The sequence below is a fragment of the Loxodonta africana genome, chromosome 19 (assembly GCF_030014295.1).
Source record: "Loxodonta africana isolate mLoxAfr1 chromosome 19, mLoxAfr1.hap2, whole genome shotgun sequence".
Classification (NCBI taxonomy): Eukaryota; Metazoa; Chordata; class Mammalia; order Proboscidea; family Elephantidae; genus Loxodonta; species Loxodonta africana.
In genome coordinates this window covers 45,999,933-46,024,762 of record NC_087360.1, presented here as the reverse complement: position 1 = coordinate 46,024,762, position 24,830 = coordinate 45,999,933, and the positions used below count along the sequence as shown (strand labels likewise).

At 42.3% G+C, this 24,830-nt stretch overlaps 1 protein-coding gene across 6 annotated transcripts in view; it reads left to right on the top strand.

The window, feature by feature from the left end:
- Positions 1–24,830, top strand: part of PTK2B (protein tyrosine kinase 2 beta) — a 165,409-nt gene that overhangs the window by 99,600 nt on the left and 40,979 nt on the right. For all 6 annotated transcript variants that reach the window (XM_064272659.1, XM_064272658.1, XM_003412460.4 and 3 more), the window contains exons 3-5: positions 7,833–8,011; positions 8,566–8,653; positions 9,889–9,968. In XM_064272659.1, coding sequence (XP_064128729.1) covers positions 7,833–8,011; positions 8,566–8,653; positions 9,889–9,968 — 347 coding nt within the window. The remainder of the gene's footprint in view (positions 1–7,832; positions 8,012–8,565; positions 8,654–9,888; positions 9,969–24,830) is intronic.

The following is a 24,830-nucleotide window of genomic DNA, read 5'->3' as shown; positions in this document are numbered from 1 at the left end:
TGGTGAGTGAAGAGTGGGGATGTGACTGGAAAGAACATTCAGAGAAACATGCCGAAGAGCCTTTGATGCCCTGTGCCAAAGAGTTTGGATCTTATCCTGCAGAAAATGAGGGTTCAACAAGAGTCACCCACTTTGCATTTGTCTTCAATCTCAGAGTGGCACTTTTTAAAATAAAATTTAAGCAGGTTTTTTTTTTTTTAAATGAAGGCTTAAATTTATTTCATTAAAATTATTAATTTAATCATCTTTAAAAAGAGGAGCACTTTGTCTTCACGGAGCAAAGAATAAGGAGGATGCATCATATCAAGCCTGGAGAGCAACCTGAAGGCTAGTATCTCAGGTCAGACTCCTTGGACGCCGACTGTGAGATGCAGGTTCGTTTGCAGAACGTGTGCCAGGAGAAGTCTCATGAAATCACTTGGGGGATGGAAGGAAGCAGAATTGGGCAGAGGGAGATGCTGGACTGTGGTGCAGCTGCAGCAAAAGCTCCAGCCAATTCCACAGAGAGCTCTGGAGCTGGGACTGGATGAAAAGGCAGGGCTTTTATACCACTGTATTGATCAGTCAAGGAACCCTGGTGGCACAGTGCTTAAGCACTCGACTGCTAACCGAGAGGTCAGCGGTTCCAATCCACCAGCTGCTCCGACGGATAAAAGAGTGACAGTCTGCTTCCATAAAGATTCCAGCCTTGGAAACCCTGTGGGGCTGTTCTACTCTGTCCTATAGGTTTGCTATGAGTAGTAATCAACCCGACAGCAATGGGTTTGGGTTTTGGTATTGACCAGTCACTGGATGCGTGCTCCCAGCAGTAAAGCAAGGGTGACTCTCTGAGTGAGGATAATCCTGGCAGAGGGAATCGGGGGCTTAACTGTCAACATTGCCAGGAGCTATGGGCAGAGACAGTGTTTCTCAAAGAAACGTTTAACGAAACCATTGTGTATTATTTCTAAAACCCGACCATTAGCCCCAAATATGTTTAAATAAGCTCTAGAAAAAGCAAAAAAGGCTAGATGCTTTATTAAAAAAAAAAAAAAGGTGAGTCTAAGAAAACAGTGAGACTGAGGAGATTACTGAAGAAGTTATAAACTGTGACTGAGCGCTGATCATGAAGAGGGAAAGTGAACTGAGTAATTAAATGTTTAGGGAACCTTTTGCTTTTTGGAAGTAAATCATCCTGGGCTTGGGGACAAAGCAGCCAGTCTCATTTCTTCTTCTTTATTTATGACTTATAAGAGGAAATGACAGAGTAGGGCGAGAGACAAGGGCAGCTTGGGGTCATCACACTATCTGGTGAAGCAGGGCGTGAGTGTTAGCCATCCAGAAGAAAAGCCATCGAATCCCCAATGTTTGCAAGAAACCATGAGAAGGATTTTAATGTCCAGGCTGTGAGCCGTGGGCAGTCTGAGGGCTGACTTTTCAGTACCTGAAAACCCTTATATGGGAGGAAGCAGAGGTTTTCCCATAGCAGGAAAGAATCCTCAGCTTAGCTAAGCAGCGGTTAGTAAAATTAAGACAGGTTTTCTTCCTTTTTTTTCTTTTGGCTCATGTTACATAATGACAATTTAGTGAGTACTCAAACGTACTGTTGTTTTTTTAAAAAATGATTTATTGATAGAAAAAGAAATAGCAGTACCAGTTGCCGTGGAGTCAGTTCCAACTCACGGCGACCCGTGTGTGTCACAGAGTAGAAGTGAGCTCCACAGAGTTTTCAATGGCTGAGTTTTCAGAAGTAAGGCCTTGCTTCCAACGAGCCTCTGGGTAGACTTGAACTGCCAATCTTTCGGTTAGCAGCTGAGCACGTTAACTGTCCGCAGGGACTGCAGAAAAAGAAATATTGACTCACTGATGACAGTGTACGAGCAGAGTGCTGATATTGCCACACCCATTGTTCGCTTGAGAAGCTGCGTGAATATTGGAAAAGCAGCAGCAAAGGGGTGAGCAAGGTAAGGCTGATACAAAAGTGGCACAAGTGAGATCATCTCAGACCTCAACTCTTACTCTCCTTTGAAACTCTGAGCCTCCTTGAACTCAAGCCACTTTTCCTCCCCCTACTGAGTATAAGCTCCTGGAGGTAAGGGCTCTGTGTGTGTGTCTACAGCACCTCCCTGCTTTGCATCCACCCAAAACCAAACCCATTGCCATCGAGTCAATTCTGAGTATAGTGACCTTATAGGACAGAGTGGAACTGCCTCATACAGTTTCCTAGGCTGGAATCTTTACAGAAGCAGGCTGCCATATCTTTCTCCCACAGAGCAGCTGGTGAGTTGAAACTGCCAACATTTTTGGGTAGCAGCCGAGTGCTTAACCACTGCACCACCAGAGCTCCTGCCTGCTTTGCATAACACGTGTGTAATGGATAGTTGCTGACTGCTTGAATGGAATAGCCTTTAGGCAGCTTGACATGAAAAGAGTAGGGAACTGCTGGGAGGAGACTGCGGCTCCGGGAGCAAGTCACCCTGCTGGAAGTATGTGTCACAGACCCAGGTTTGTGTAATTCAGGGTTAGTCCTCTTTCTATGTCACTTGCAGTTCTGTGTCACAGAAGGATTGACACACTTCTGTCAGTAACCAGCAGTGATAATGGTGGTAATAGGTAAAGCTGCCACTGAGTAAAGCTCCGTCTTTCCAGTAGCTTCAGGTTTGCCCCCTTGGAAAGAATGCTTATCTGGTGAGAATCTGCCCAGCACCAGGGAACCTGCTTAAATAGTACATTCCATGCTTTAAAAAACTCCAGGTAGAAAACTACCTCCCTATGAATATCTTTTGGGTGAAGATTCTTTTAATGAAATTCTTCTCCAAGGTTCTTATCCCTTACAACAGAAATTGGTTGCTTCTTAGTAAGAATCATGGAAAGCTTTCACCACAAGCCAGGCCCTGGAGAGTTTCAGCAACCACAGAGTAAAGGATTCAGTCTGACTCCTCTCAGAGAGTTTGGCTGGAAAAGTTGCAAGGCCCTGTCTGCCTGAATCAACCACAAGCAAGCTGTCACCCAGTTGTAATTTTCCATTTCCATTAGTTCTACACTTATTAGCTGGCATCTACTCCAAGGAAGAATTTTCCCTTCTTTTCTATTTATCTGTCTGTCTACCTATCTTTTATCATGGGTTCTGTTTTATTCAGTGGATTGTAATTCAGTCCTATCATGATATAAATGATGCTTAGGTTGTCCCAGATTTTGGCCAGTGGGAACCCCTTCCTTCAAGCTGTTCCTGTGTCATTGTGACATGTCCCCACCATTATTTAAGCACCTCCTTATTTTTTGCCACAAAAAGTTATTCCAGGCTCATCTTGTATTTTCCTTGCTCCAGTCCTGGAATCAGCCAGTTCTTCAAGGATCCCCGGATCTCTTTACTGGATAATGTTATTAAGAAATCAAGACCTGGCACTTGATGTGCAAATAATTTATGGGTTTTATTGCTCCTAGGCCCTTTCAGTAGAAAAGCTTGGAAATATATGTCTATCGATCTATTTCTGTGTGTATGTATCATCTATCTATTATCTGCCTAGCTATCAAGTTGTGAGTTCACACCAACACTTCCAGCCCCCCACTTCAGCGTCCTCTCTAGTCTTACCACTCTCTATATATTGAGTACTTACTCCAACAGTAAGAAACCTGACTCTTATTATCCTAAATATATTTATTATTTTGCTCCATACCCTTCTATGTAACTAATCTCCTAACTACTCTTCTATCTTTGCCCCTGACCCCACTGCCTTTGCTCCACCCCTGGCCCTGCTGCAGCTACCAGCTCTTTAGCCTCACTACCTCATTGGCCCCTGGCCATAACACTGCCTCCAAAGAAAGGAAAAGAAAAGAAGATCAAAAGGAAGAAGAAGAAACTGGAGCCCCCCTCCTCCACAAATGTGATTTACAAAGTACCAGAATCTGCAATAGATTACTGTATTAAAATAATATTAACCTTTACCTTGTGCCAGGCTCTGTTCTAAGGAGTTTTATCTGATTTAATCCTCACAAAGCCATTTAAAATGAGTACTATTATTTTCTCCGTATTATAGATAAGGAAACTGACTCCAGAGAGTTTAAATACATTGTTCAAGGGCAGCGCACTGAAGGATGAAGCACTACTGAAGTCTGATGCCAGGGCTGTATATTGGATAGTTGTTATGCTCTAGTACGGCTATCTGTATCTTCGCCGGAGCTCTCTGCTCTCCAATCCACTTCCGTTTTCAGAGAACACAGATTTGTTCATAAAAATAGCACAGAGGTTTTAAACGTGGAGGAGTAGTTTGGTAGGACTAATTATTCTGCAGATGACAGTGATAAAACCTGGACAAGATATAAAAGCAAACAATTTGAAGGCACTGGAGAGTGACCACAGAAAGCAGAACCTGGAGGGACATCTGCCCTTGAAACATGAACTGCAATGAATGAGATTTGCAAGTCTGTGGCTTTTTACCTGAGAGACTTTCCATTCAGAGAAGGGCTTCAGGGGCAGAAAGTTGCAGCCTTACCGGCTTAAGATGTTCAAGGGTAAAACTTGAGCTGGCAGAGTAGGCAGAAGATTAGGGAAAAGTCCTGGAAAGAAAGAGTCACAGAGGTGATGAGCTCCAAAATAGAAAATTATTTAAAAATTTTATAAATTTACGGGAGCATCAAAAAACATAAACTATTTAGGAATAAATTTAGCAAAAGCCCTATAAAACCTATCCACTGTAAACTACAGAACACTGCTGAGAGAAATTTAAGAAAATCTAAGTAAATGGAGAGGTATATCATATATAAGGATTGGAAGACTCAGTGTTGTTATATCAGTTCTCCCCCCATTAAACTGTAGATTTAACACAATCCCAGTCATAATCAGCAGATTTTCTAATTAGAAAGTATCAAGCTGACTCTATGGAAATTTAAAGACGTAGAATAGTCTAACAACCTTGGGGGGGAAATAGTAGAAAACTTACCCGATTTGACTTTAAGGTCTCCTCTAAAGCTTCAATAATCCAGACAATGATGTATTGGCATAAGTATAGACAAAGATCAATAGAACAGAAGTGGTAGTCCAGAAATACACCTAAACTTATACAGCCAATATGATTTTTGACAAAGGTAGCAAAAACATTTCAATTGGGAAAGGAAAGTCAACAAGTGCAAGAAAAACTGTAGATCTATATGAGGGGGGAAACTAAATTTTGACCCCTATCTCACACCATACGTAAAAATTAATTATATATGAATCATAGACCTAAAAGTAAAGGCTTATAAAGGGGAACAGGAGAATATCTTCATGAGCTGGAGGCAAGCAAAGACTTTTTAGAAAGGACACAGAAAGCACTAATCATAAAAGAAAATTTTGATAAATTAGACTTTATTAAAAGACACTGATAAGAAAATGAATAGGCAAGCCACAGTCCTGGGAAAAATATTCATTAATCATATGTCAGAATGAATAAAGATCTTCTTCCACAACTCAAATGACAACACAAAGAAGTTGGCAAAAGATTTTAACACCTGAAAAAGGAAGATATTTGAATGAATGACCAATAAGCACGTGAAAATGTGCCAAATATCGTTAGTCATCAGGGAGATGCAAATTAAATGCAAATGAAATACTATACACACTCACTAAAATGACTAATATTAAAAAAAGACTGATGAAATCAAATTTTGGTGAAGAGATGGTCAACAGACATCTCATATTACAGTGAAAATATAAAATGGAAAAATCTTGCAGTTTCTTATAAACGTACATCTACCTTTGATCCAACAGTTCCACTCCTAAGTATTTACCCAAAAGAAATGAAAACACATGTCCACAAAGAGACTTGTACATCAATGTTCATAGTAACTTTATTCACAATGCCAGAAAAAAAAAAAAAAAAAAAAACGTCGAAATGATTCCAACTCATAGCGACCCTATAAGACAGAGTTAGAACTGCCCCATAGAGTTTCCAAGGAGTGCCTGGTGGATTCAAGCTGCCAGCCTTTTGGTTAGCAGCCGTAGCACTTAACCTCTCATAGCCAAAGATTAAAAATAGCCCAGGTATCCAGCAACAGAAGAATAAATAAATATATTGTGGTTTGTGGAGTATAACTCATCAATAAAATAAAACAAATTACTGAAGTACATGGATAAATCTCAGACTTTACACTGAGTGAAAGAAATCGAACATAATAGAGTGTATACTAAATAATTCCATTTATATGAATTTCTAGAACAGACAAAACCAAGTGGACGGAGTAATGCAGAGGGTCAGTGACAGGAGAAATGAGTGGAGATGATGACAAAATTTTCTACTTCACAGCCTTGAGCTTCTCCACCTGTCTAGGATCCTCACTGTAGAGGTGCCATGGACTGCAGCCCTCTTGCCCATCCCAGGGCTGTGGTTCTTATTCCTGCACTGATCTGTTTTAACTGTTCACATGTACATTCTGTGCCTCTATTTCCCCAGTTGTCTCACAGAGCAATAGATGGTTGATCTGGTAGGCATTTTCTTTCCTTACGGGGAAGGGATTTTTTAGGCTTAGAACCTTCTAGCTTCATGACTCCATGAGGCTGAAGAGGGCTGATGGGAGGCTGAGCTAGACTGAGACATTTGGGTGCCCAGGCAGATGAATAATTTGGTGTTCTTTCAAACCAGTATTATTTAAATGTTAGCTTGGCATTTACTGATTTTCTTCTAATAAGAATCATATACCTTTTTCTTTTATTTCCAATTAAGAAATTGAGTACATTTTGTTTACTAAATTAGACAACTTCTTGGGAGGTATGTTAAAAAAACAACAACAACAGCATAAAACCTAACTAATAAGGTGTCATTCCTTCTGTTCTTTATTCAGTCTTTAGGCTGGTGGTAGGCTTGGTAGAGTGTACCTTGCAAAGTTATTCAACAGACATAGGTCAGTGCCTGTGAGTTTTAAACTTTGCATTCAAGAGCATTCTCTGCTTCATCAGGAGTGGGCTGAATTTACAAAGTATGTGTGGAATCACATGAGAAACCTGAGTTCACCTGGCACCAAAGTGATTTCAGAGCTGGCCATTTCAGTGCCTTGTAGATGAGCTTCCCATCTGCCCTCCTCTTAGTCCAGCTCTGGCTATGGGTCAGGAAGCTATGGCATCAGGCTGTGCAGCAGGGAGCCTACTAAGCCTCTGGTCAACAAGAAACCAAGAACAAGAGGACACCAGATTTCTTGCCAGCATTACCTATCCTATTGTCACGCCTCTTGTGTGAGGACTGGGACACATAATCCCTTGATATGAGTCCTGTGTTTCTGTCTTGCCCAGCCCCACAATTTTATGAAGCAGCTTGACCTAGTAGAATTCTTAAGAGTCCAGTGGCCTAGGGTTCAAAATCCTAGCTTAATACCACGAGCTGTGTGACCTACAGCAGTCTTCTCATCAACCAAATGGGGGAGAGTATCACCTACTTCACGTGTTGTGCAGATTCAACGAAACAATGTGTAAGAACTGCCTAGCAGTGCCTGGTACAGACACTCAGTAACACTGGCTACATCAGAAACATTTGGAAGGTGCTTTGCATATGATGGATTCTTAGTAATTATTAATTGATTTGATTGGAATGAAATGCAGGAGCTTACCAGGGAATCTGTCTCTTTGCCTTTCTGCATTTTCTCTTTCACTTCTGCTCTCTCCTCAGTTCCTCTCTCTCTGTCTTATTTCACCCATTTGTTCATTCAAATGAATGAAGAGAGCCCATGTACCAAGCCCTACACCAAGTGCTAGACGCTCAGAGATGAATAAACCATTAAAACAGAACCCCCTCTGCCCAAGAGAATCACAATTCTGGGGGCTATATGTGGGCTGTGGGAGCCTAGAAGTGGGCACCACTAAGTCACATGCCTCTTTTCCTCCATAGGAGATCATCACCTCCATCCTGCTGAGTGGGCGAATTGGGCCCAACATCCAGCTGGCTGAGTGCTATGGGCTGAGGCTGAAACACATGAAGTCAGATGAGATCCACTGGTTGCATCCGCAGATGACGGTGGGTGAGGTGCAGGACAAGTACGAGCGTCTACACGTGGAGGCCGAGTGGAGGTAGGAGGGGTGTCTTTGGCTCTGTAATGGAGGCAGAGTGTGGTATGGGGTGGCCCTGGGTGACCCTTCGCAACTTCTGAGACTTCTCCAGAAAATCAGAGTAGCATCTAGGCTCAGTCCTCCCGAAGTGTCCAGTGTACTCGCCAAGCCCTGACTTGGGCTCATAGTATATCCTCACCAGGGCAGATATCTAGAAATATTCCCAGACAGAATATTGTTGGTGCTATGTGAAGGGAAAGCAGAAGGGTGGAGAGGCCAGGTCAATCACAGGATGTGTATGAACCTAAGGAAAACTGTTGCCATGTGGAGGAAGAGGTGGGGAGTCAGGACTAGTGCTAACCACTGCCTGCTGGTCACACCGTTGTCCTCCATGGTCTTCCACCCAACCATAGAGAAGGGAAAGAAGAAATAAGTCCTAAATGAGTGCCCAGGAGCCTCATGGTAAGTCCCTTGCATGCTGGGGACTCTTGGCTTCTGCTCTTGGCAGGCCTCACTCCCTCCTTTAGGTACCAGCTTCCCTGTATCAACCAGAGAGTCTGAATTTCCTGTCCCAGGTATGACCTTCAAATCCGCTACTTGCCAGAGGACTTCATGGAGAGCCTGAAAGAAGACAGGACAACGCTGCTTTATTTTTACCAACAGGTAAAAGTACTTTATTTTCTTGCCCCCATGGGTCCCAGTGCATCTTAAAAGCCAAGTACAGTATTATTCATCCTCTCCTAGGAGGATGGAAAGACAAAGCCCAGATTTTGAAGGGACCCATCCATGCAACTTCTCTTGTGGACCTTCCCTGGTCCCTGGTCAGCTTCTCCAATCCTTCTTCTCTCCCAGCTAACTAAGTGATGGCCTAACCTTGTCCCATATGCTCACAGCTCCTCCTGGATTTCCTAGTGGCCATTTACTGCCCAGGAGTCCAAACTTGTGAGGAAAGAAGAGCAAGTCCAAAGAGAAGGCTGTAGCACTTAACAGTAGACTCTTTTGCAGTCAGACACACCTGGTTTCCAGCCCAGTTCTGCCATTTACTAACTGGGTAGCCACAGGAACATAACTGACCTGCTTGAAGCTATTTCTTCTTCTGTGTAATGGGGATAATAATAATTCCTACATTATGGGGTTGCTGTGAGGACCAAATGTTATCATCAGTGGTTTGCTGATAAGCGAGCCCTCTGAATCAAAAATCTCTGATTTGTAGCACTTGCCAATTTGCATGGTATAAATACTCCCATTATGGCCTATTTGGCTACTAGTGTGGCATCAAATGCTCATGATGTTTTTGAAAATGTCATAACCAGCTCTCATGAGCTGTTTGAAGCCACTCCAGCATACAACTGGATATAATGTAGGTTAAGGGCCTAGCACAGGACTTGGCACAAGTGCTGAGTACATGTGAGCTGCCATCGTTATTTTCCGTCTGGTCCTAGCTCCCTTCTTGATCTCCCTGCTGGTTTGCTGGAGACCAAGCCAGACTTTTCTTGGACCATGGATGACATCTTCTTACCAATAAGACTTTGGATAAATTACTAACTTCTCCCAAAATTTCACTTTCCTAATCTCCAAAATGGCATTGGGGATGAGAGAGGACAGACCACTTCCTGCCTCATGCAGAAGTGAAAATGCACTTCAACAGCCCTAATGCTTCGCTTGTGGAGGCATGATTACCACTGCCCAGGGATACAGAGGGAGTCAGGCAGAGCTGAGCATGAGCATCCCTTTCTGCTCTTCATCCCCCACTGCATGCTCCTTCATGGTGGGCTGGGTATGAGAGACATCAGTGAGGCAGGATTGTGCTCCAGGCACCTGCCATCTCCTGGGGCTTCTGCTCAGGGAAACAGGGAATGAGAGTGTGAGTCTGAACCTTGGTCTTCTCTCCCCTACAGCTCAGGAATGACTACATGCAACGCTACGCCAGCAAGGTCAGCGAGGGCATGGCTCTGCAGCTGGGCTGTCTGGAGCTCAGGTACTTGGCCTTGAGGACTCTCCAAGGGAGGCACCTGTTGCACCTCCCCTCCTGTGCTGGGCTCTCAGCTGACTGAGACTTTCCTCACATTTAGGGTGGGAACCAAGAATAATGGATATGTGAGAGCCAGGAAGGGAAGAAGTAGGGTAGGGGCCCTTTTGGTCCCTGAGCCTGAAGGATCGGATCTCTTTCTGGTCAATCCTCCTATCTTCCTCTGACTGCCACCGCTCTTGCCTTTAGGCTGCCTGCTTTTTCCATTTATCCATCGTCTAGGCCTGATATTCAAACAATTCAGCAAATGTTTCTCTGAGCACCATGCTAGCTTCTGGGGAGTATTAGAAACCAGGAATTTTCAGTCTGTGTTATTCACCACTATGTCCCCAGCTCCAGTAGGCATTCAATAAGTATCTATGGGATTAATAAATCATTCAGAGATGCCTTCAAACTGACAGTGTTAGGGAAAGTGACAGATATGTATACAATTAATCATAACACAAGGCAGGATGAAAAATGTGCTAAACAGAGTTACAAGTTGGAGCCATTAATCCTGACAGACAGCATCAGTGGAAGAAGGGGATTTGAACTGTTCCTTGGAAAGGAGAAAGATTTCAATAGGTAGATAATGCGGGGAAGGGATAGGCTGGAGAATAGTGGGAGATGGGTTTGGAGAGGGAAGTTGTTGATTGTGGAAGGCTTTGAATGACACTCTAAGAAATTAGTCCTTGTTCTTGGGTATTGGGAGTCATTGCAGTTTGGGGCAGAGGACACTAATGTAATTCAATCTGTCCTTTAGCACTTCCTTGACCAATGAGTCACCATTGTCAACTTCACCATCTGTCTGACCATCCCACCATCACATTACCTTGTCTGTGCCCCTTGTCTGTCACAGAACCCAGAACTCACTGCCGTTGAATTGATTCCAACTCATAGCAACCCGATAGGTTTTCCAAGTCTGTAAATCTCTATAGAAGCAGACTGCCACATCTTTCTCCCTTGGAGCAGCTGGTGGTTTCAAACTTCCAACGTTTCAGTTAGCAGTTGATTGTTTTAACCACTGCGCCAACCATCAGGGCTCCTTCTGTCACAGAACAGTGGTTCCTAAATATGGCTGTAAATCATACTCGCCTGGGGAACTTATTAAAATGAAGATTTCCTACCTCCACCTTTAGAAACTCTGGTTTAGTAGATCTGGGTGGAACCCTAGAATATGTATTTTTAACACACTTCCCAGGTGATTTGGATGCCATTAGCCTCAGTGAGTTGATGGAAGGATTTTCAGGACGATTGCCAGGGAAACCTTTGTCAAAGGGTTACTTCTGGTTTCCTGGAAATGTGGTTTCAGGGGAGTCCTAACCCTATTTGTGACCCTAATGTTATAGTGAGTAGAAGCCTACCAATGCTTCTACAGAGTCAGGGGTCATTGGGGAATTCTGGCTCCCATACCAAGTTTCAGAGAAAGTGTTGATGGGTTCCCTAGAGGGCCATAGTATGGGAAGGTGAGAGCTCCCATTTTATTTCAGCATCTGAGACTGTTGGAGTTTGAGGTAAAATACGCCAAGGGCAGCCTTGGAGGGCTCCTCATTGCTTTACCATTTGCTGACTCTCTGTCTCAACAAGCAAGGAGACAACTAGGGTCCCTTATGCAGAGAAAGCCTTCAGCCCCTGCATCCAGTTAGACAGCAAACAATTTCACTCAATTTGTAGAGACTCTGGGAGTTCAGCATATGTGCTGGAGGGTCAGTGGTGTTCTGTGACACGTAGCTCATCACACGTGCCCCTGTATGCCTTCCCAAGACCACTGCAACTCCTGTAACCTGCACCACGTCACACGCTGCCCTGTTTTCACCCCTGAAATTGCACATCTCCAAAAAACTTATCTTTACCTTTTTATTCATGAATCTCCTACCCAGGACTCTAATATCACTTTGAGACTTCAGTTATGTAAGTCACCTGTCAAACAATCACCACTTAGTAAAACAGCAGCATAGAAAGGACACATTAGCATTGTATTTCATCTTTTTCCCTCCAATCATTCATAAACTACTAATGGTTGAGGCTTAAGCGCCAGGGACTGTGCTGAATGCGCTGGACCCAATGAGGAATCAGACACGGCTCTTGTTTATAACCTCATCAGGAGCTAACAGTCTAGTGATGTTTGCTGCCATCGATTCGAGATTATCCAAAAACCAAGATTATTCAAAAACACACACTTATTTAGTGACAGGCATACCATTTCACATCTCCAGGGTCCAAGGAACAGAGTCAGATAGATATTCCTGGTCACACAGGTTAACCTTTGAGATGCAGAGTGTATAATATTAGGGACACGACATGGAGAATACTCATTTTGTAAGCTTAAAAGATTTTCAAGCTTAATAATTTTTTTTTTTGTACTTTAGATGAAAGTTTATAGAACTAGTTTCTCATCAGTTAGTACACACATTGTTCTATGACATTGGTTAACAACCCTACCACATGCCAACATTCTCCTTTCTCAGCTCTGGGTTCCCTATTACCAGTTTTCCTGTTCCCTCCTGCCTTCCAGTCCCTGCCCCAGGGCTCGTGCACCTCCTTCATCTTGTTTTGTTCCATGGGCCTGTTCAATCTTTGGCTGAAGGGTGAACCTCAGGAGTGGCCTCATTACTGAGCTGAAAGGATGTCCAGGGGCCATACTCTCAGGGTTTCTCTAGTCTCTGTCAGGCCAGCAAGTCTGGTCTTTCTTTTTGAGTTAGAATTTTGTTCTACATTTTTCTCCAGCTCTGTCCAGGACCCTCTATTGTGATCCCTGTCAGAGCAGTCAGTGGTGGTAGCCAGGCACCATCTAGTTGTTCTGGACTCAGTCTGGTGGAGGCCATGGTAGATGTGGACCATTAGTTTAATAATTTTTTAAGTTGAATACAAAGCTATATGCTATGATGGGGATATTTTAAAATCAAGTTACGACTGTTTCTGACCAAGAGAGTCAGGCGCATTTCTGAAAATCAGGCCACAATGCAGAATTTTCCAGGACTATGGCTGTTGCCTGAAAAGGTTCCAAGGCAGGTTTACCTACAAATCTTGGGCAGAAGTCCCCTTGTTCTGTTACCGTCATTGATCATTACCTGTCTACAGATTGTATCACCTGCCTCTAGCTATATAAACCAAAACCCACTGCTGTTGAGTGGATTCTGACTCATACAACCCTATGGGACAGAGTAGAACTGCCTCATAGAGTTACCAAGGCTGTAAACCTTGATGGAAGCAGACTGCCACATCTTTCTCCCAGGGAGCAGCTGGTGGGTTTGAACTGCCATCCTTTCAGTTAGCGGCCAAGCACTTAACCACTGTACCACCAGGGCTCCTTATAGAGATATAGTCTTACAGATACATAGTCTTCATGAAGGAAAAAATATATTTTTTCCTGGCTATAAAAAAAAGTAGGATATGTGCATGAAATATGAAATTGTGAAATGAATTCTCCATGGACTCAATTCATATCAAGGAGTAGTTGGGCATAATGATGAAGCGCAAAGGGCCTGAAGCTATGCTACTTGGATTGAATCCCTCATCTGCCATTTACTGTGTTACTTTGCCTCAGTTCCTTCTTCTGTAAAATGGGAATGATAATGATAGTGGCTACCTTGTAAGGTTGTTATAAGGAATAAACGAGAAAGCATGTAAAGCACTTAGAACAATGACAGGAACAGAAGTGTTCAATAATTATTATTTGTACTAATTAACATTTTTATTGATTTATTGGGAATAATTTATAAGTGCAAAAGTCATGATTTTATCTAAATGTTCCTCTGTAAATTAAAATTTGAAAATCATGGTTCATGCTAGAAATTAGTACCTGTCCAGTTTGAGGAACCAAATAGTTTCTCCCTTGACCTGAGACACCCAGGACCCTTGCCCAACTGAAGCAGAGCCCCAGAGTCCTCTGACCTAAGAAATCAGTCAGAGTGAATGTGTAACCCAAGATTAGTTAAGTAGTGACTGATAATAGGTAAAGATTTGAGAAAGAACACTTACCTTGCTTCAAAAGACATTGTTTCTTATAGTTGATTTATAAAGGTTAACCTTTTCAGGCAATGAGTTAATCTCTCTGTTGCTTTTTAGAAGAAAAACACCAGCAACTGGATTTTGAGTAGATGTTCCTTTACTTCCCACTGTCCTTGACCTGCGTATCAGTCATGGGCCTGTGTGTACCATGTCTGTAAATTCTGCTGCTGTCTGATTGTGAGCTACTCAAAATTGCAGGCTTGGGCCCGGGAAACCAGCTAGGTGCTTCTAGCAGGTGCAGCCTCATTCATAGATGAGCAGCAGCTGAGAAGGGGCTCAGTCAGAAGGTTGCAAAGCTCAGTCTCTGGAGAGAGCAGTATTTCTGACTAGTGGTAGTGATTTGTTCTCTTGGACATCCCCAGGAAGTTTGCTCAGAATGTTAGGAACACAGAGCTCATGGCACATTTGAGTGCCGGGGTACCTTAGTCCGGAGTAGCACTCTGTAACTGACTTCAGTGCATGGGAGAAGGTGCTTAGTGACACAGGCTGTGAGCTAAGAACTGAGAAAACCGGATTTCAAGAGATCGTGATGACCTAAGTGGGTTAGCTGAACTTCCCCTTTCATAATAAGACATCTTTTTCATCCTCTACCTTCTTAATCATTTTAAAATTGTTTTTACTTTCCATGTGTTTTATAATGTTAATTCAAAATTTGTTTTGCCCAGTGTCTTAGTGTCCTACGGCTGCCATGACAAAGTACTACAAAGTAGGTGGCTTTAAAGAACAGAAATTTATCATCTTACAGCTCTGGAGGCTGGAAGTCCGAGATCAGAATGCCAGCCATCCTGATTCCTTCTGAGGCTTTGAGAAAGAATCTATTCCATTCCTCTCTCCTGACTTCTCGAAGCTCCAAGGCATTCTCTGGTTGAAAGCTGCAGCGTCACATGGCTTCTTCCTCTGTCTCTCTCTGTCTATTCTCCTTCTATAAGGATGGTACTCAGATGGGATTAGGACCCAGTCTCTTCTGGTATGACCACATGTTAACACAACTGATAGGTCCCTGGGTGGCATGAGCAGTTTGCTCTGGGCTACTTAACCTAAAAGATGGCAGTTCAAACCTACCTAACAGTGCCATGGAAGAAAGGCCTGGCTATCTGCTTCTATAAAGATTACAGGCAAAAAAATTCTACTTTGTCACACATGGGGCTGCCATGAGTCGGAGTTAACGCAATGGTAATGGGTTTGATTTGGGTTTGGTTTGACTTAACTGATGACATCATCAAAGACCCTATTTCCAAACAAAGTCACATTCACAGGTACTAGGGGTTAGGACTTCAATATTTTTGAGTGAGGGACACAATTCAATCCATAACAGTCTTCCATTTAGCCAACCCCCAATTTTTTTACTAGTGTTTATTTAAATGTCCAAGTCCTCAGAAATCTTCCATTCCCAGTCTCAAAGTGCATTCATTCATTCAATAATTGTCATAAACCAGGAGTGACTTTAAGAGACCACCATCATCTCTGGCTGGGAAGCAGGTCACAGCTCCTCAGTGGGCAACGCATCCTCTCTGCCTGACATACTCTAGCCCTCCTTTTCAGCCTGGCAAACTCTTCTTTATTCTGGCAGCTTCAGAAAGTTTTCCAAACCATTGTTACCTGCTTATCCTCTACATTCACAGACAAACTCGTAGCTCCCTTGTGAAGCGTTGATTATAAGCAATGTGGCCACTCACCCTTCTGCTGAGCCAGCTTAAGGGTATTTCCTTCTTGAAGCTTCCCTGCCCTATCCCCCCCCAACCACCCTCCTTTTCAAAACTCTGTACTTTATGTGTAGCTCTGTTGGAGCAATGCTGTGCTCACATGTACTAGATTGTGAAATCCTGTCAATTTCTTGAAGTCAGAGCTGGTGCTGAGTTCATCTTTGAATCTGGAGTCCCACGCCTGGCACATAACAAGAATTCGATAACTATTTGTATAAATGGATGACTCTGAAAAAACTGAAACGCTCTTCTTTGCTGGACATTTGCCAGAATTTATTCTGCTAGAATTAAATAATTTTGGCCCAAAAGCAAATTTGTTTAGTTACCTAGGAGTACATTTTCAGCTCACTCAGCCTAAGGATAAGAGTGGATGGCCACGTTGCTTATAATCAATACTTCACAGGAGTGCTCTGAGGTTTACTATGAATGTGGAGGGTAAGCAGGTAACACTGGTCAGAATATGTCCAGAGTCTGTCATGATTCACTATGTGGTGCTCTGGGATATTATTAACTGGCACAGGCCCAAGGCTGCTGCTTCCTGCAAACAATTCTGGCTCTGACAGGCAAACGCCCTGCAGGTGGAAGTGTAACTGAATTCCTTTTGGCTTCTTGTCCTGTCCTATTAGCCTATCAAAATAGGATGGGAAACAGAAAGTGGCAAATTTATTGTCTGCACAGAAGCCTACCGGCCAAAAAAAAGACTGAGCGCTCCCCACTGGAGAGGATGGGAGACCTTTTATTTCCTCGAGGGGATGGGGTGAGGGCAGGGATTGGTACCTGAAACCCTACACCCGGAGCCCTCCTATGTCCAAATTTGAAGATCTGAATGCTGAGTCATTCTTCATGAGAAGTTTGAGTTCTGGGACTTCTCACTTTCCAAAGGGGCTGTGGTGGAATGGAGGGCTGTAGAATACCTTCAGCTCATCCAGGGTTAGGGAAGGACACGATTCTCTTGGTTTGTGCATGCGCCAAGATCTTGGCTTGTGCATAAGCAAAAATCTAGCGCTAGGAACAAATCTCAGAAGCCAAGGTTTGTGAAGATGGTGGCATGGAAACAAAGGGGGAGTGAACTGCAGCGGAGCAGGGTTTCAGAAGCAGGAGAAAGAGGCTTTTCCATCCAGAAAACAGTACTGAATAGGCTTCTCATACTTATAACCTGATGCCATCCCTGCCTACCACTCATCAGACTTTGTCTTAGTTATCTAGGGCTTCTGTAACAGAAATACCTCAAATAGATGGTGCTAACAAACAAATTTATTCTGTCACAATTTAGGAGGCTAGAAGTCCAAATTCAGGGTGCCAGCTCCAGGGGAAGGTTTTCTCTCTGTGTTGGCTCTGGGGGAAGGTCCTTGTCATCAATCTTCCCTGGTCAAGGAGTTTCACAGCACAGAAACCCCAGATACAAAAGACCCGCTATTCTTCTGGATCTTGTTTCTTGGTGTTACGAGGTCCTCCTGTCTCTCTGCTGGCTTCTTTCTTTATATCTAAAAAGAGATTGACTTGACTTAAGACAAAACCTAAAGTTGTAGACTGAGTCCTCGTTAACATCATAGAGAATTTACAACACATAGGAAAATCACATCAGATGACAAAATGGTGGACAGTCACACAATACTGAGAATCATGGCCTAGCCAGGTTGACACACATTTTTGGGAGACACAATTCAATCCATAACAGACTTCCAAAGTCTGCAGACCTGCCCTTAACCAGCCATACAACTCATTCTCAAGGAGCGAAACTGTCCCATCTGCTGTCCTGCTCTGCAGAAGAGTCACTCTTCTCTCTTTGGATCAAGTTGCCAGAGTTTCTCAGTGCCACCACTTTCTAGCACTATTGACATATTGGGCTGGGTAATTCTTTGTTGGGAGGAGACACAGTTCTGTGCATTGTAGGATGTTTAGCAGTTTCCCTGGTCTACCCACTAGATGCCAGTAGCAAACCCCCCTCTGCCCCAAAGGCATGACAACCAAAAATGTCTCCCTGTACTGACAAATGTTCCCAGGGATAAAATCACCCCCAGTTGAGAGCCACTGAAAGGTCATGTACTTGGACCACATTTAGTTAAGCCACACATAATCATATTTACTCAATTGTGCTTTAATGTTATGCCCTTGATTTGCCAAAATTGCAACAAAAGAAAAAAATATGAAATTGTCTTTTAAAAAAATTTGGGTAAAATGAATTTTTCAATCAGTGTCTTTTCAAACTTTTTATTTAAGTAATGAAATCTACCTTCTACAGTACAGGCAGTCCCAGGGTTGGTATTGTCAGACTTCAGGGCAACTCCTATTTCCCCTTTACTGTTAAGTAAATTTGCCCTCACTTTGATTGAACCAACCTCTACTTGCAACAAATTCTCCATCAGTCACCTCCACTTGCTGCACATGCAGCTTTTAGATCACTGAAAAGCCTTTGAGCCTTTTCTTGTACTAAAACCAAAAAACCAAACCCAGTGCCGTCGAGTCGGTTCTGACTCATAGCAACCCTATAGGACAGGGTGGAACTGCCCCGTAGAGTTTCCAAGGAGCGCCTGGAGGATCTGAACTACCAACCCTTTGGTTAGCAGCTATAGCACTTAACCGCTACGCCACCAGGGTTTCCTCTTGCACTAAAGAAAGGCTAAATAAGAACCGCAGGCACCTGTTCTGACTTACCTACAAATTCAACGTAAAAACGTAAAGACACAGTTAGGAATGGATCTCATTCATAACTCAGGAACTGCTTGTACCTTTTTTCCACTTGATGAATTAGAGACTGGATGAACTCTTCTATGCATTACTTTGGCTGCCAGGACAACCAAATTCCAAACCTATACTAAATGATAACATCTATGGCAAAAACCATACCCCCCCAAAAACCCAAACGTATTGCCGTCAAGTCGATTCCGACTCATAGTGACCATAAAGGACAGAGGAGAACTGCCCCATATGGTTTCAAAGGAGCGCCTGGTGGGTTTAAACTGCCAACCTTTTGGTTAGCAGCCATAGCCCTTAGCCACTACGCAACCAGACTTTCCATGGCACTACTATAGGTTGTCATATTCTTTATGTCATTTCCTGATTTCTTTCTAGCCCTATTTTATTTAAACATATTTTAAGACTTCATATCCCTGGTGGTGTAGTGGTTAAGTGCTACGGCTGCTAACCAAAGGGTTGGCAGTTCAAATCCGCCAGGCACTCCTTGGAAACTCTATGGGGCAGTTCTACTCTGTCTTATAGGGTCGCTGTGAGTCAGAATCAACTCAACAGCACTGGGTTTGGTTTTTGGTTTTTATCCTTGCATCCTTTCGTGCAAGGAAATAGGGTAGAAATATATTTTAATATTGTCAAACGGAATTCAATATTTACTGAGCCATCATTAAATGTTATTACTCCCTAATACTCATTTTAATGTTGTTGTTGTGTGCCGCTGAGTCCATCCAGACTCATGGTGACCCTATAGGATAGAGTAGAACTGCCCTATAGGGTTTCCAAGGCTGTAAATCTTTACAAAAGCAGACTGTCATGTCTTTCTCCCACAGCGTAGCTGGTAGGTTTGAACCACTGACATTCTGGTTAGCAGTTGAGCACTTAACCACTGTGCCACCAGGGTTCCTTCATTTTAATGTACTCATTCTTAATTCTATAAGAGAAATATTATCTCCCGCTTTACCTCCATTTCAACCTATGGCATTTTAAACACACTCAATTGCCATAGTAGAAATATAACTACTTACTGTGGCTCTCACACCGCATCTCCATTCTTTTCCTTCCCATTCTTACTTTGCGTCACTTTTTCTCACCCAAGTGAAAAGGTTGAGGTCATTGAGAACAACGGCCTGGTGTGTGTACTGGGGGTTGGGGAAAGGCGGAGAAATTATGATGAAATATTGTCTTCAAATATGTGACATCTAAGAAAGGGATTAAACTTATTCTGTGCAGCTCCAGGGGACCAGGGAGAGGAAGGAACAGGAAAGAACCTTCTACCAAGTAGAACATGTAAGAGTGCAACAGGCTGCCTTGTCAGGTAGTGAGCCCAGAAAGCTCGTGTTATGACAGTTTAACCAAACTTATTGCCTTGATTTTTAATCAAGTAAAAAAGGTAATGCTTGTTCAGTATGGAATATTTAAAACATATAAACATAAAAAACCCAGTGCCGTCGAGTCGATTCCGACTCATAGCAACCCTATAGGACGGAGTAGAACTGCCCTATAGAGTTTCCAAGGAGCGCCTGGTGGATTTGAACTGCAGACCCTTTGGTTAGCAGCCATAGCACTTATCCACTACACCACCAGGGTTTCCTTTGAAATATACAGAAAAGGAAAAAACAAAACACTAAAATTACCTGGAATTTTATTATCCAGAGATAACTTCCATTAACACAGTAGATCCATTCAGATTTTTTCCAGTGCTGTCATGGATTGAATTGTGTCCCACTGATATTCAGATACCAGCAGGGTCACCCATGGAGGACAGGTTTCAGCTGAGCTTCCACACTGAGATAGACTAGAAAGAAGGACCCGGCAGTCTACTTCTGAAAAGAATTAGCCAGTGAAAACCTTATGAACAGCAGCAGAACATTGTCTGATATAGTGCTGGAAGATGAGCCACCCAGGTTGGAAGGCACTCAAAAGACGACTGGGGAAGAGCTGCATCCTGAAAGTAGAGTAGACCTTAGTGATGTAAATGGAGTAAAGCAGTCAGGACCTTCATTTGCTGATGTGGCACGACTCAGAATGAGAAGAAACAGCTGCAAACATCCGTTAATAATCAGAACCTGGAATGTACGAAGTATGAATCTAGGAAACTTGGAAATCATCAGAAATGAAATAGAATGCATAAACATCAGTATCTTAGGCATTAGTGAGCTGAAATGGACTGGTATTGGCCATTTTTAATCTGACAATCATACAGTCTACTAGCCAGGAATGACAGCTTGAAGAGGAATGGTATTGCATTCATCGTCAAAAAGAACATTTCAAGTACAATGCTGTCAGATAATATCCATACACCTACAAGGAAGACCAGTTAATACAACTATTTTTCAAATTTACGCATCAGCCACTAAGGCCAAAGATGAAGAAATTGAAGATTTTTATCAGCTGCTGCAGTCTGAAATTGATCAAACATGCAATCAGGATGCATTGATAAATTACTAGTGATTGGAATGAGAAAGTTGGAAACAAAGAAGAAGGATCAGTAGTTGGAAAATATGGCCTTGGTGACAGAAACAATGCTGGAGATCGAATGATAGAATTTTGCAAGACCAGTGACTTCTTCATTGCAAATACCTTTTTTTACGAACATAAACGGTGACTATCCACATGGAGTTCACCCGATGGAATACACAGGAATCAAATCGACTACCTCCGTGGAACGAGACAATGGAAAAGCTCAATATCATCAGTCAGAACAAGGCCAGGGGCTGACTGTGGAACAGATCATCAGTTGCTCATAGGCAAGTTCAAGTTGAAACTGAAGATGATCAGAGTAAGTTCATGAGAGCCAAAATATGACCTTGAGTTTTAAATTTAAAGACCATCTCAGGAATAGATTTGATGTATTGAACACTAATGACCGAGGACCAGACAAGTTATGGAATGACATCAAGGACATCATACATGAAGAAAGCAAGAGGTCATTGAAAAGACCGAAAAGAAAGAAAAGACCAAGATGGATGTCCAAGGAGACTCTAAAACTTGCTCTCAAATGTTGAGCAGCTAAAGAAAAAGGAAGAAATGATGAAGTAAAAGAACTGAACAGAAGACTTTAAAGGGCAGCTCAAGAAGACAAAGTATTATAATGACATGTACAAGTAGCTGGAGATAGAAAGCCAAAACAGAAGAACACACTCGGCATTTCTCAAGTTGAAAGAACTGAAGTAAAAATTCAAGCCTCGAGTTGCAATAGTGAAGGATTCTATGGGGAAAATATTAAACGATGCAGGAAGCATCAAAAGAAGATGGAAGGAATACGTGGAGGCATTATACTAAAAAGAATTAGCCGACATTCAACCATTTCAAGAGGTAGCATATGATCAGGAACCAATGGTACTGAAGGAAGAAGTCCAAGCTGCATTGAAGGCACTGTTAAAAAACTAGGCTCCAGGAATTAACAGAATATCAAATGAGATGTTTCGACAAACGATGCAGTGCTGGAAGTGCTCACACATCTATGCCAAGAAATTTGGAAGACAGCTACCTGGCCAACCGACTGGAAGAGATCCATATTTATGCCTATTTCCAAGAAAGGTGATCCAACTGAATGTGGAAATTATTGAACAATATCATTAATGTCACATGCAAGCAAAATTTTGCTGAAGATTATTCAAAAGTGGCTGCAGCAGTATATCAACAGGGAACTCCCAGAAATTCAGGCTGGATTCAGAAGAGGACGTGGAGCCAGGGCTATCGCTGCTGATGTCAGATGGATTCTGGCTGAAAACAGAGAATACCAGAAGGATGCTTACCTGTGTTTTATTGACTATGCAAAGGCATTCGACTGTGTGGATCATAACAAATTATGGATAACATTGTGAGGAATGGGAATTCCAGAGCACTTAATTGTGCTCATTAGGAGCCTGTGCACAGATCAAGAGGCAGTTGTTCGGACAGAACAAGGGGATACTGATTGGTTTAAAATCAGGAAAGGTGTGTGTCAGGGTTGTATCCTTTCACCATACCTATTCAATCTGTATGCTGAGCAAATAATCTGAGAAGTTGGAATATATGAAGAAGAATGGGGCATCGGGATTGGAGGAAGACTCATTAACAACCTGCGTTATGCAGATGATACAACCTTGCTTGCTGAAAGTGAAGAAGACCTGAAGTGCTTATGGATGAAGATCAAAGACCACAGCCTTCAGTATGGATTACACCTCAACAAAAAGAAAACAAAAAATCGTCACAACTGAACCAACAAGCTACATCATGATAAATGGAAAAAAGATTGGAGTTGTCAAGGATTTCATTTTACTTGGATCCACAATCAAGACCCATGAAAGTAGCAGTCAAGAAATCAAAAGATGCATTGCCTTGGGCAAATCTGGTGCAAAGGACCTCTTTAAAGTGTTGAAAAGCAAAGATGTCACCTTGAAGAATAAGGTGTGCCTGACCCAAGCCATGGTATTTTCAGTCACATCGTGTGCATGTGAAAGCTGGACAATGAATAAGGAAGACCAAAGACGAATTGATGCCTTTGAATTGTGGTGTTGACAAAGAATATTGAATATACCATGGACTGCCAAAAGAACGAAGAGATCTGTCTTGGAAGAAGTACAACCAGAATGTTCCTTAGAAGCAAGGATGTTGAGACTGTGTCCCACATACTTTAGACATGTTGTCAGGAGGGATCAGTCCCTGGAGAAGGACATCATGCTTGGTAAAGTACAGGGTCGGTGGAAAAGAGGAAGACCCTCAACAAGATGGATTGACGCAGTGGCTGCAACAATGGCTCGAGCATAGCAACAATTGTTAATGATGCCACAGGATTGGGCAGTGTTTTATTCTATGGTACATAGAGTTTCTACGAGTCAGAACCAACTCAACAGACGGCCCTTAACAACAACAATATGTGTTGTAAACCCTAATCTCTGTCTTTGGTTAAAAGGGCAAAATTAGATTAGGTTAAAGAGGATTAGGGTGGGATATAACACCCTTACTTGGATCACATCCCTGATCCAATGTAAAGGGAGTTTCCCTGGGTTGTGGCCCACACCACCTTTTATTTTACAAGAGCTAAAAGGAAAGAAAAGTGAGCAGAGAGTTGGGGACCTCATACCACCAAGAAAGCAGTAGTGAGAGCAGAGCACGTCCTTTGGTTCCTGCATGGAGAAGCTCTTAGTACACGGAAAAATTGATGACAAGGATCTTCTCCAGAGCTGACAGAGAAAGCCTTTCCCTGAAGCTGATGCCCTGAATTTGAATTTCTAGCCTATTAGGCTGTGGGAGAATAAACTTCTGTTTGGTAAAGCCATCCACTTGTGGTATTTCTGTTATAGCAACACTAGATGACTAAGACAAATGCATTTTTTTTTCCTAAAATTGAGACCATATTTATTAAATGATACCTTTTTTTATTATTTTTTTATTATCTTAAATGACAGTATATTAAAAAATCCCATTTATTAAAAAATTTTAGTTTATATGACATTATATGTTTTGAATTTCTATTGGGGATTTTTTCTATGATTTTGTGCATTAGATATTCTTCTCAGTCCCATGATTTGGATATATTTCTCTGGGTTTTCTTCTAATTTTAAAATGGTTTCATTGTTTACATTTATTCCTTTAATCCATCTACAGTAGGTATTTTCAAATAAAGTGTGAGGTGTGGATCTGACCTCCTATTTTCTAAACACAGTTAATTGTCTAAATTCATTGCTTTTGAATCATAAATTTCTTACCTCTGTCTGCTTATAGTATTGGTAGTATAATACTGTTCACAGATATGTAAAAGGACACCTGGGTTAAAGGAACACAGGGTTACCGTCTGATCAGGAGGGAACAGTGACTGCAACAGTCAGCATGAGAAATTGTGACCCAGGCCAGGAAGAGAGGCTGGAGCATCCAGGACATTAGCTGTTTGGTCTCAACTTAAACCGCAATCGCTATAAATAAATAATACATAAGAATACTCCCCAAAGCATACATTTTTAAGGGAAATAGGACTTAAAGAATATGTATAAGATATTAGTAGACGTCACCTCTGGTGGTAAAGCTTATGGATTATTTTTATTTTCTTCTTCATCCTGTTCTTTAATCTCTAAAGTTTTCACATGTACTACATTTAATAATCATTTAAATGAGTACACAATCACACACACATACTATTTCAGAGACAACAAATAAAGGAAAAAGAGATCACAAAGAGAACCAGACCTGAAGGTAGAGGCGGATTATTCATAGGCTGGTAGCTTACGTGTCAGCTGTCCTAGGTCTTTTGTTTTAGGGGCCACAGAGAGAGCCACCATCTCCTTCCTCTGCACAACGTGCCATTGTAGTGCTGGATCTTCCAAAGCACAGGGCTGGAGTCTTTTCTAGGAGTGAAATTCATGGGCTTTCATCTTCCTCATGGTTTTCTAAGAATCAAATTTTATAATTCTCCTGTCTCCCTCAAAGTGGTTCCCCACATCTGGGG